At 53.3% G+C, this 11,638-nt stretch overlaps 1 protein-coding gene across 1 annotated transcript in view; it reads right to left on the bottom strand.

Annotated features, from left to right (window-relative positions):
• PER2 (period circadian regulator 2) overlaps nucleotides 1–11,638 on the bottom strand; it is a 37,604-nt gene that overhangs the window by 5,883 nt on the left and 20,083 nt on the right. Inside the window, exons 14-20 of the mRNA XM_023740850.1 lie at nucleotides 11,405–11,530; nucleotides 10,388–10,472; nucleotides 9,466–9,628; nucleotides 9,275–9,378; nucleotides 7,987–8,169; nucleotides 4,658–4,912; nucleotides 1,713–2,485 (exon numbers count right to left, since the gene is read on the bottom strand). Coding sequence (XP_023596618.1) covers nucleotides 1,713–2,485; nucleotides 4,658–4,912; nucleotides 7,987–8,169; nucleotides 9,275–9,378; nucleotides 9,466–9,628; nucleotides 10,388–10,472; nucleotides 11,405–11,530 — 1,689 coding nt within the window. The remainder of the gene's footprint in view (nucleotides 1–1,712; nucleotides 2,486–4,657; nucleotides 4,913–7,986; nucleotides 8,170–9,274; nucleotides 9,379–9,465; nucleotides 9,629–10,387; nucleotides 10,473–11,404; nucleotides 11,531–11,638) is intronic.

Here is an 11,638-nt window from a genome sequence, read left to right on the forward strand (position 1 = left end):
CTCCCTCAGAGCCTCAGGAGACGGCCAGGAACAGGCCCTCCCTCAGAGCCTCAGGAGACGGCCAGGAACAGGCCCTCCCTCAGAGCCTCAGGAGATGGCCAGGAACAGGCCCTCCCTCAGAGCCTCAGGAGACGGCCAGGAACAGGCCCTCCCTCAGAGCCCCAGGAGACGGCCAGGAACAGGCTCTCCCTCAGAGCCTCAGAAGACAGCAAGGAGAAGCTCTTCCTCAGAGCCTCAGGAGGCATCAGCCCGGCAGACACCCTGATTTGGGCTCCCAGCCTGTGAGATAATACATCTCTGTTCTTTAAAGCCTCCCACATTGTGGTACTGTGTTAGGGCGGCCCCAGGAAACTCAGACGGGGACACAGGTTGGGACACAGCACACACAGGGAGACTGAGGGAGCAGGCTGGTGTGGGGGGCGTGAGGGTACGTGGGGTGGGGGGGGGCACTGCAGAGGCGGCCCCAAACACAGTCGTTAACTATACACGCGCATTCCTCTAGAGAGCGCTGACCCTCCCTTCCCAGGCCAGTGAAGAAGGTGGTCACACCAATGGGGTATTTCATTATTGGAGGTACAGTAAGAACTTCACTATAGTCCATGAATGCCAGCTAATGAAATCTAATATCAAAAAGCCACTGGGAACTGAAAAAACCAGTACCAGAAGCATGACGCTTTTCCCCTGCCATGTCCCCCTCCTCATGGGCAGCAAACACAGGGTCTGTACAGCGCCTTCAGCAGCACACCACGGCCCACTCCTCGCCTCCCCAGCTGCGGGTGCAGACCCAGTGGGGCCGTGGGGCGTTAGGGAGGGGCTTGGCCTGGGGAGCTCCCCAACCTTCAGATCTTGGAAATCTAGACCGTGGGCTCAAGACCCCAGAAACAGGAGTCACGGATAGCACACGTCCTGGGAGAGCTAATGTATCTCTGCGAGGTTCCCCTTCCTCTTCCGGGAGGCCTCGGCAAGGGCAGGGCCCCCCAGCTGCTCCCTCCCTTTGAGGACCTCCATACTGCCCTCCCCAGGGAACACTGCTACACGCCTAAGCGTGTTCAGTGGGAAATAAAATTACACCATGCCAGTACCCCTCAGGGCTTTGGAGAAGGGAATGGGGCAACTCTGAGGTCCCGGGACCTCATCTCCGTCCTCCTTGTCCGCGGCTGCACTTCCAAGGAGCCCACGTTCTTGTTTTTACCCTACTGTGCTTCATCTTTACAATAGTCATTGAAAATGTGAGGCCCATCAATATTCTGACAAGTCACGAAGCTACCTGATCCATTTGGAGCCCGTGGGGACTGTCAGACAAGCTCTCACTCTTGGTTTGGGTCCCCAGACAATAAAAAGCTCCAGAGCATCTGCTGTGATAGAGCCATTTCCCTGGAAGATGCTCATTCCAGCACATGTGTTCATGTCAAAATCTAAATAGGCCGGGGGGGCCCTGAGTACATAAAAGCCATCCCTGCCTGAGACAAGGAAACCCTGGTGGCGCAGTGGTTAAGAGCTATGGCCGCTCACCAAATGTCAGCAGTTGGAATCCACCAGCCGCTCCTCGGAAACCCTATGGAGCAGTTCTGCTCTGTCCTATAGGGTCGCTATGAGTCGGAATCAACTTGATGGCAACGGGTTTGGTTTCTGGTTTTGTCTGGATGAGGGTGCGGCCAAGCTGCCACGCATTTGCTGCCTGCCCTGGAGGGACCACGTCAGGAAGTGCTTACCGTGGGCCGTGCCTTCAGCGGGTGGTCCTGGGACGTGGCTGGCTTGGCGTCCAGCCCTGCAGCCGTGGTCCCCACGGTCCCTGCAGCCGCAGCGCTGCCCTCGGGGGCCTCCTCCAGCTGCAGCAGGTTGAGCTGCAGGGGCGAGCTGCTGCGGGACTGGAATATGGGCGGGGAGGCCCGGCCCACGGGCCCGGTGGTTGACGAGGGGGTGGCCGGGGTGGCTGCACGTGATGCCAGCTGCCCGTGCTGTGACGGGGGACAGGCGCACGGCTGTGTGGGGAACGGGCTCCGACCGGGGAACACAGGCTCTGAGATGGGTATCATCTCGGGGTGGCCCGGAAAGTTAGTCTGGCCAGGGAAGAAGGCCTGGGGTAGGCTCGGGGTCACGGCAGGAAAGGGGTAGCTGGGCAGCATGAATGCCATGACTGGACCCAGGGGGGCTGTGAACGGCGGGGGCTGGACCGAGAAGTCGGGCTGGGCGCCCACGGGCACCGCGAAGCCAGTGTGGGGGGCTGTGGGGAACACGGGCAGGGAGTAGGCTGGCCCGGGGGCGGGGAAGGGCACAGCCGGGCAGCTGGACTGGGATGTGTTGGACGGCGACCAGGCCGTGGCATTGAGGCCCGCGAGCGGGGCGCGGGTTGTGGCCGGCTGTCCTGATGCCGTGCTCCCGGACGAGTCACGGAGCTTGGCCCGCTTGGACTTGAGCTTCCTGTTCTTCCCGGGTTTTTTCCATGATGAATGCATCCCAGAAGCATTTCTTAGTCCAGGAGCAGCTAGAAGAATGAGAAAATAACCCAAGTTCAACTTTTTTAAAATGATGCAGTTCCCGCCCATTATGTCGCGCCTCAGAGACGCGTAGAAAAGTGAAGGAATGTCCATGTTCACCGGCCCTTGTTCCCCTCCGGCAGCTGGGCCCCGGGCTCCGCTCATCCCCAGTGAGGCGGGACAAAGACCAGGTCTGCCCTTTACTGCCAGATCACATTTCTTCTTTGCTCGTGGCGTTAAAATGTCCCTTCTTTTATGAAATTACAGTGATCATACGTGATGTTAAAAAGATTTTATTTGTTGACATGCAACGGCTCTATGTGGTTCCCCAGCATTTGGGGGACAATTACTGGTTTGTGAAATCCGAAAGACAAAACCACACATCTTATCGAACCTCCCTACTTTTCAATTCCATACGCTCTTCTGCTACTGCCCCTTACAAAGAGAGGGTTCCTGCTTCCTGTGCAAATGAGGGCTGTGACTGCACCCCAAGCGGGTGACCACGGGCCCAAAGGGAGCATGTGCCAAGTGTTTGGATCCCACACTGTAGGGATGGTGAGTGTGCGGAGACCATGCTTTCTCCAGCAGACGCTCCCCTGGGCCAGGCCAGGGCTAGGGGTACTGGCTCTCAGCTTGGTGGTTGTGCCATGCCTGGGGTGGGTGTCTCTGGACAACAGACGGGTTTAGGAGACCCCAGTTTTTCTTCTCAGGCCATGCAGGGTAACTCAGGGCTCTTTAGAGGCGAACACTTCCTCCCAGCTGTGCCAAGGGGACCTCCTGCCTCTGTGATGAGCTGAAGGTGACCGGGCCAGCCCAGGCCCACTGCTGAGTCGGCTTCTCTGGTGTTCTTCCTACGGGAAAGCTGCCCCCTGGTGGCACCAGTGCTGAAGCACTGGGACCCACATCGGGGTCTGGGCAGGGTGGCCAGGGACAGCTGCGCAGCCTGCGCACTGCACAAAATGCAGGGTGGGGGCAAGCAGGGCTGGGTCTGTCTGGGTGGGGGACAGCACCTTCTAATTTCCACAGACGTCCTGTGTGGACGGCGGCCGTCCCGAGTCTGAGGGAGAGGGAGAAGAAAAGGGGTGAAAAGATGTCACCCCTACAGCCTGTTAGCAGCCACTCTTGTTTCTCAGACACTCCTTCGGAGTGCCTGCCCAGACCAGAAGGAACGGGGTCCTTGGGGGCAGTGTCTCTGGGGCTCACTGGCTCCAATCCTGTGCGAGCCTGGGGCCCGGGAAGGAGGCAGTGTCTCTGACCTGCCAGGCCCAGCTGTGGGGCCTAGGGCAGAGCCTGGGGGTCAGGAGCCGGTCTCTGGGCCCTGGGCCCAGAAAAGGGGCAAAGAAGGTGGTCTGTTTTGCTTTATCCTGTGACCTTTGACTGCCTGGCAGCTCTTGGCCTAAAGGAAGCTCGGTGTACCCATGGGGTCTGCTTGACTTTGGGGTCTGCAGCCTGACCCCCAAGACGGCTGTGCAGGAGGGCACGTCTTTGGGGGAGATGTGTGTGTTCCCTTCTCAGGTGCCAGCCTGGGGCTCCCTCCTTCCTCCAGGAGCTGACAGCAAGTGCCCCATCAGCACCCTGGGGCCTGACCTGGCTCTCCAAGGGTCAGGTCCCCCACCTGGGGGTGCACCCAGGCAAGGGCGGTTTTCCTGTAACAATGCAGCCCTGCAGCCACCCAGCCCTGTGTCCCACGGGGGCACTGCCAGTTTTGAGGGGCCAGCCTGCAACTGTCCCCACTGCTTACAGCTCTATATCCCTGGGGATGCAAGACGCATCCCTGAGAGAAGCCCACAGCCGGAAAGTTCTACAGAAGCAGACTCAGCCCTAGTGGCTCTCAGACAGCTGTCCTACAGATGAACACCTCCTGTATTAGGGACATTTCACTTTCCTTGTTGATTTTGTTTTTTTGGCAGATTTGTGACTTAGGAGACCCCGTGTTACAGAGTCAAGCTGCCCCGCAGGGTTTCCACGGTCATTACGAAGCAGGTCATTAGGTCTCTCTCCTGCAGAGCTGCTGAATGGGTTCCAATCGCCAACCTTTTGGTTAGCAGCCGAGCTCAAACCGTTTATGCAACCCAGGGACCTCGACATTTCACGTCTTGAAATCAGCGCTGGACTCAGTACCACGCAGAAGAAGGTTTCGAAGAAACCCGTGGGAAGTCCAGGCATTAATCGTCACTTACTTAGCTGGCTTGACTGCCCCCTGGGCCTTTCCTGTAAGTAGTGAGGACAGCATGAGCTGAATGTGCTGAGTTTCCGCATCTCCTTCAACTTGTGCAGGAAGCTCTGCTCCTCCTTCTGCGTGTGCGCCGCCAGCACCTCCTTGGTGAGGCCCAGCTTCTTGAAGGGCTCCTTCTCAGGGCCCAGGCTGCAGCTCAGCACGGGGCCGGCTGGGCCGTCCAGGGACTCGGCCCCGCTTGTGGCATCTTCGATCATTTCTGGAACAAAGATCAAAGACCTGCTGATGTTCATGTCATCCTTTACTTTAAAACTAAAAAAAAAACAAAAAACACCCCAGACTGTACAAAAAGTACAAATACAGCAGAATCCTACTTATGTGAAATAGGCAGATACAGTGAAACCTGTGAGAGCCGGAACTCAATGAGACTGCCTTGTTTTTCTGGGTCTCACAGGTTTCCTGCCTTTGCCAGGTACAATCTTACTTTTCTGTCGCTCTCTATTAGTGGAAAATATTTGCGTTTTCCTTCTTTGACAGGTTTCCACCTTACACAGGTTCTGGCTTTCGCAGGTTTTAGTGTATATTAAAACAAATATACAGCCTATTAGTGGTTGCTGGGAGTGGGAGGGAGGGGAGGGCACTGAGTTTCTGTTAACGCTGGTGCAATAATTTGGCAGAGGATAGTGGTGATGGTAGTACCACATGATGAGCGGACTCGGTGTCACGAACGATACGTGAAAAAATTGTTCAACTGGCAAGTGTTTTGTTATATATATTTTTACCAGGATAAAACAAGCACGTCCAGACTGCATGTATGAGCACATGTAAAATGACCCCACGGTGGCCACAGCATGGGGATGGAATCCACCAAGTAAAGGGCCAAAAGCAATGACAGAGAACCTGGCTACCTAGCTGGCTCAGGAACCAGTCTTCTGAGCAAACTGAAATCGGGGCACCTCGGGGTTTCAAGCTCTGCATTGCAAATATTCCTAAGATGCCCTCAGCTTTTAAGACACAACAGACTGAGGTGGATGGAAAGCATCTTTCCTGGTTTGGGACCACGTGGAACTGGGGGTACAGAAGGAACAAGGCACAGGAGGGGCTTCACAGGCCATCTGGAAAGGGAGTGTGGGGGCTGAATCTTGGTTATGCACTTTCCTCCTCCTCCTTTCCCTCTTCCCAGTAAAGAACAAAATCAGGAGTCTCATTAACCACAGGCATGCGGAAGAACAAGGAAACCCGGTGACAACCGATAACCACTGTTGCCTATAACTCTTGTTACAACCTGTACCAGCTTCTGAACGCCATCCCGGCCCCATCAAGCAGGGAGGGCTAAAGAGGATTGTGGGAGTCTTACAGGAGGGTGAGGCTGGGCAGGGGAAGCCGCACTCCATCGAGGGAAGCGGGGAGGTGGCAAGGCCCTTCACTCTGTGTTTTCTCAGTAACAACTAACAGGGATCCGTACATCTGCTCAGTCCTGCAGGCCAGGGGTGGGTGCAGGACTACACTGTTGGGGGGATGGTCTGCCTCTACACCTCCCACCCAGGTTGCTTAAGTAAAGGCCCTGGACCCAGAGCATTCTCTGATAAGGAGGCTGGGAATTGGGTTGTGTCATGGACTGAATTATGTCCCCCCAAAAATGTATGTGTCAGTTTGGCTGGGCCATGATTCCTGGTACTGTGTGATTTTCCTATGTTGTAAATCCTGCCTCTATGATGTTAATGAGGGAGGATGGGTGGCAGTTGTGTTAGTAAGGCAGGACTCAATTTACAAGACTGGATTGTGTCCTGAGGCAATTTCTTGAGATATAAAAGACAGAAGTGAGCAGTGAGACAGGAGGACCTCATACCATCAAGAAAGCAGTGCCGGGAGCAGAGCACGTCCTTTGGACCGGGGTCCCTGTGCTGAGAAGCTCCTAGTCTGGGGGAACACTGATGAGAAGGCCGAGAGAGAGAAAAACCTTCCCCTGGAGCTGACGCCCTGAATTTGGACTTTCAGCCTACTTTGACTGTGAGGAAATAAACTTCTCTTCGTTAGAACTATCCACTTGTGGTATTTCTGTTATAGCAGCACTAGATGACTAAGACAGGTTGCCTTCTCTCTCCCAGTTCCTTCTCCTTATCAGAGAAGCCTTCCCCCTGTTCTGGGCACACAGTAACTTTCTCTGTCTCTTGCATATGTGCAGGCACCACACAGTACCTGGCCAACCCCACTTCTATATCTGTTCCTGGCAGGGAGGGAAGGGGGGGTCTCTCATGCTGCAGCATAAGAGGGGGGATGCACCAGACTGGAAGAGCCAGCCTCAAGGGGTGGACTGAAGGGGAGAAAGGTTTTGTGAGGTCAAACACGGACGCTGTCATGCGTTCTGCCAGTTCACTACAGTGTGCATTCTTATGTAAGTCCCTGGCATGTAGCTACTGTCCTCCACCACCACTATAAAACCTTTGCCCTCCCACTGCTGGTAGCGGAGATCCGCTTTGGTCCTGTGGCTGCCCAGGACTCACCTCATCTCTTAAGTCTTCCTAATAAACTCCTTTGCTGCCATCCTGTCTCTTTCTTCGGTCTCTTGGCACCCTCCAATTTCAGAGGCAAGTTTCGCATTACTGGTCCCTGCCTGGACAACAACCCACCCCTTCCATATTTGCACTGGAACAAACAACTCCCACCAGGTGGGGCCGAAGTGCAGGCGATCAGGAGGGGGCGTCACTTACTGCCCTGGCTGGCTGCACCCCCTGCATTTTATGTGACTGGATTTCTGGATCTCACCTGTTGGGCTATGGTGGGGTTCTTCTGGGCTTTCTTCTCCCCTCAGGTGAGTATTTTTTTTTGGAAAAATATATATAATACAATATTTGCCAATTCAACTTTTTTTCTGTATACAATTTAGTGACACCAATTAAACTAATCAAGTTGTGCAACCATCACCAATATCCGTTGCCAAATTTCCCATCACCATAAACAGAAATTCAACACTTCCTAAACAATGGCTCCCCCTTCCCCCTCCCTCTCACTCCTAGTAACCACTAACAAACTTTGGTCTCTATACATGTTTATTCTAGCTATTTCATACAAGTGAGACCATACAACATTTGACCCTTTATGACTAACTTAAAAAAACAAACAAAAACTTGTTGCCGTCCAGTCGATTCCAACTCATAGCAACCCTACAGGACAGGGTAGAACTGTTCCACACGGTTTCTAAGGAGGGGCTGGTGGATTCGAACTGCCGACCTTTTGGTTAGCAGCCAAGCTCTTAACCACTTGACTTAGATAAACTTATTTTTAAAACCAGATTACTCTCGATATCATCACAGAACCAATCCACCAGCGTACCTAGCTCAGGCTGCAGCTTCTTGTCTCCGACGTGGACGATGGTGCTGCTGTAGCTGCACTGGCTGGTGAGGGACACCACGCTCTCCGCTTTGCCAGGCAGTGTCAATGAGGTCAGGTGTGTGGTGACGTCTGAGTGGCTCTTCTCCTCGGCAGGCTTCAGCAGGGCTGTGTGCACCTGCGAGGCTGCCTCTTCAGAGAGGAACAGAAGCAGGCATGAAAATGTGACACAAGTGGCTGTAATAAACAACACTGGTCCAGACGGCACATGAAAACCTGAGGGGCCTGGCTGCACCATCCCACCCTGAAAATGCTCCAGCCTCGGGTGTGTGACTGCCTGTCCTTGGTGCTTATTCATGGAGGAGGTGGAGAAGAGGAAAATCTGAGCTGGGGACGACTGTGCACTTCAACCCTGACTCCTCGGGGACCCCGCGGCCTGGCTATTGTTGTTAGTTGCTGTCGAGTCCGTTCCCACCCCTTGTGTGTCAGAGCAGAACTGCGTCCCGTAGGGTTTTCAATGGCTGTGACCTTTTGGAAGTAGATTGCCAGGGCTTTCTTCCAAGGCACCTCTGGGTGGGTTCAAACTGCCAACCTTTCAGCTAGTAGTCGAGTGCTTAACTGTTTGAACCAGCCAGGGACTCTTGCAGCTTGGTAGCTGCAGGGAATTCAGGGCCAGGAGCCTCTGCTCGGAGCCAGGCGGCCCTTCAGGGGAGAGTCACAGATTCTGGAGGGTGGAAATGACCTAGTTGGTGTCACAGCAAGTAATTGCTTCTTCCTATCGGTAGGCAAGGTCATAGGTTCGTTCAGTATGCCGGTCCAACCACTCTCCCCAACAACGTGACACCCTATTTTCAGACCCTGGCAGTGACTAGCAGCACCCTCCATGATGATGTATGGCCGAGATGTACTTGGATTGTGGGGAGCACTCACATTCGCAGGCCAGTGCTCCCCGAGGCATGCTGGAAGCGGGCCTGCCCTGGGTGACATTGTGAGGCTGGCAAGCTGCAGGAGGGGGGCTCAGGGGACTGCCAGGCCTCCAGCAGCCCTGGTGGGGTCCCCTGTCAAAAGCCAAGGCTCCCGGGGCCAGAGCCCCCTGCCCCATGCTGCTAAGAAGGAGGCTGAGGTCTGAACTCCTGGTAGCATTTGTAAAACAGCCTTAAGTTTTACCAACAGAGGCCACTCAGAGTTAGTGTGGGAAGGAAGAAGGGACACGCAGCTCCTCAGTGACGCCACGCTCCTTGGTGGAGGACACACAACTCACACGCCCGACAGCTCAAAGCAAATAAGGTACCTCCCGTCGCCTTGCGCTTGTCACTGGCGTTCAGGGCCGGGGCGCTGGCCGGGAACTCGCACTTCCTCTTCAACGTGGTGGCCTCGCTGCAGCTTTCCAGGTACCTGTGCGGACAGACAGACGGACATCAGGCAAGGCTTCATACGGCGCTCAGGCGGGAGAGCGCAAGCCGCGAGGGGTGGCCGGCTCACCTGATGACGCTGTCGAGGCAGCTAACCTGCTGGTAGGAGCAGGCCGGCTGGGCCCTGCACACCAGCTCCTCGGGGAAGGTGGCCCTGGGGACGCCAGCCCCCGCGCCATCCCTGTCTGTGGCTGGGGCCGCCTTCATCAGGATAGGGGGATGACTCTGCAGCTCTTTAAGAATGATAAAATTGTTCTTTCATTTAATATTTTCCCCTCCAAAGAGGCCACTCCACATTTATAAAGCATTTTCAGTCTAAGCACATGAATCACATGGGCCCTCTGCAGAGTGAGGAGAGCCAGGGCCAAAGCTCCTGGTGACACTCAGCAGGCTGGGGCCACAGGGACGCCCCTCAGCCACACCTCAGTAGGCCCGTAGGGCATCAGGGGCCCAACACGATGACTCATATGTATACGGCTGAATAAACCCCGGCAACCTGCTTCTGGTAAGATTGTTGTTGTTAGTTGCCACCAAGTTGATTCCAACTCATGGAGACCCCATGTGTGCAGAGTAGAACTGTGCTCTGTAGGGTTTTCACGGCTGTAAGGTGCCTCTGGGTGGGTTTGAACGGCAAACCTTTTGGTTAATAGTTGAGCGCTTAACCATTTGTGCCACCCAGGGAGTCTTCTGTTAAGATCAAGCCAAGAAAACCCTACAGACCAGTTCTGCACACGGGGTCTCTAGAGTTGGAATTGACTCAACGGCAGTGGGTTTGGTTTGGTTTGTTGAGTAAATGAATGCCCAGGCTGAACATGTATCATAACTTGTATCATCAAAGTAGACTGGAAGAACAAGGAAGGGGAACGTAGCATACAGTTAAAAAAATTAGTAGGTAAATTCTCTGCCACCCAGAGTTAAAACTGAACCCAGGTTCCTCTTCCCCCCTCACCATACTCAAATTTTATTAAGTAAACGCTGAATGCTTTCCTTACCTGTAATAGGTTTTTTCTTTTGTTCTGTGAGTTCATGAGAATAATGACTTTTGGTTTTGGCCCTGTTACCATTTTTACAAATGCCCTTGAAGAAAAACAAAACAAGCATATTATTCACCCTAAGAGACCCTCTATGTGTTAGCAAATCTTGGAGAATAGCTGAAATAGTTCCAGCAACGTAGAAGTAATTTCTGAATAAGAACTTATCTGTAGTTCAGAAAAAATAAACGCAATATGATCCTCAATAATAATGATTAAAAAAAAATCTAAATTGGTATATTAAAATTTCTTTTTCCAAATTCTGATCAAAAGGGGGAGAAATGTAGAACAGAATTTAAAATTTTCATGGAATCCAGACTTTCTGGAGCTATTGAGGTTGGATGAACAGTCAGAACTATTGCCCTGAAATAATCTTTAAATCTTACACAAAAAATATCCCCTGTAGTCCTCTTTAAACCAAACAATATTTCAGCTTAATTAGTAAAGAATGCCTGCCTTGAGTATTGTGCTCTTTTGAAAACTATCTATATGGGATCAAATTGAGAACAGCAACTCGAAAGATTAGATAGGAAGCTTAAGGGGCAGTGAGTTTATGTTAACGGGGGAGGAACAATTCGGAAAAGGAAGGTGAGAATGGCTACACAACTTGAAGAATACAATCAATTTCACTGAATTGTACAAGGAGAAATTGTGGAATTGATATATGTTCTGCTGTGTATATTCTCAACAACAAAAAATAAAATAGAAAGATTTTTTTCTTGTTTCTTTCCCAGAGTTAAATCTTCCCTTTTGTTTGATTTATCTGCTTTAAACAATCTTCATCTAAACCTTCAACTACAGTTTTTGGCTGCCTCGACTCTTGAGGGATTATGAAATAAATCCCAAGTGAAAAATTTTGAGAGTAACCAGAACAGCAGGAATCAGAGCTTTGGTAATGTTCATGGACCACTGTTCCACTTTCTGGCGTGTCCCTAGCCTGGCTCCCTGGGAGGGACGGGGGACATATGGGGGACGTACGGGTTTCCTCTGGTGGGTGTCCTCGTGGCCGTTGCTGTCACTGGAGGATGTCTGGCTCATGAGGTGCTCGTGGGACCCGTTGCTGCCCAGGCTGTCATAGCCGCTAGAGCCACTGTAGGGCACGGGCTGCAGGGAGAGTGGACGGGCACGTGAGCGCTGCGGGGCCCGGGCCGCAGGGAGAGCGGACGGGCACGTGAGCGCTGCGGGGCCCGGGCCGCAGGGAGAGCGGACGGG

The sequence above is a fragment of the Trichechus manatus genome, unplaced genomic scaffold (genome assembly GCF_000243295.1).
Source record: "Trichechus manatus latirostris isolate Lorelei unplaced genomic scaffold, TriManLat1.0 scaffold00165, whole genome shotgun sequence".
NCBI classification, from domain to species: domain Eukaryota; kingdom Metazoa; phylum Chordata; class Mammalia; order Sirenia; family Trichechidae; genus Trichechus; species Trichechus manatus.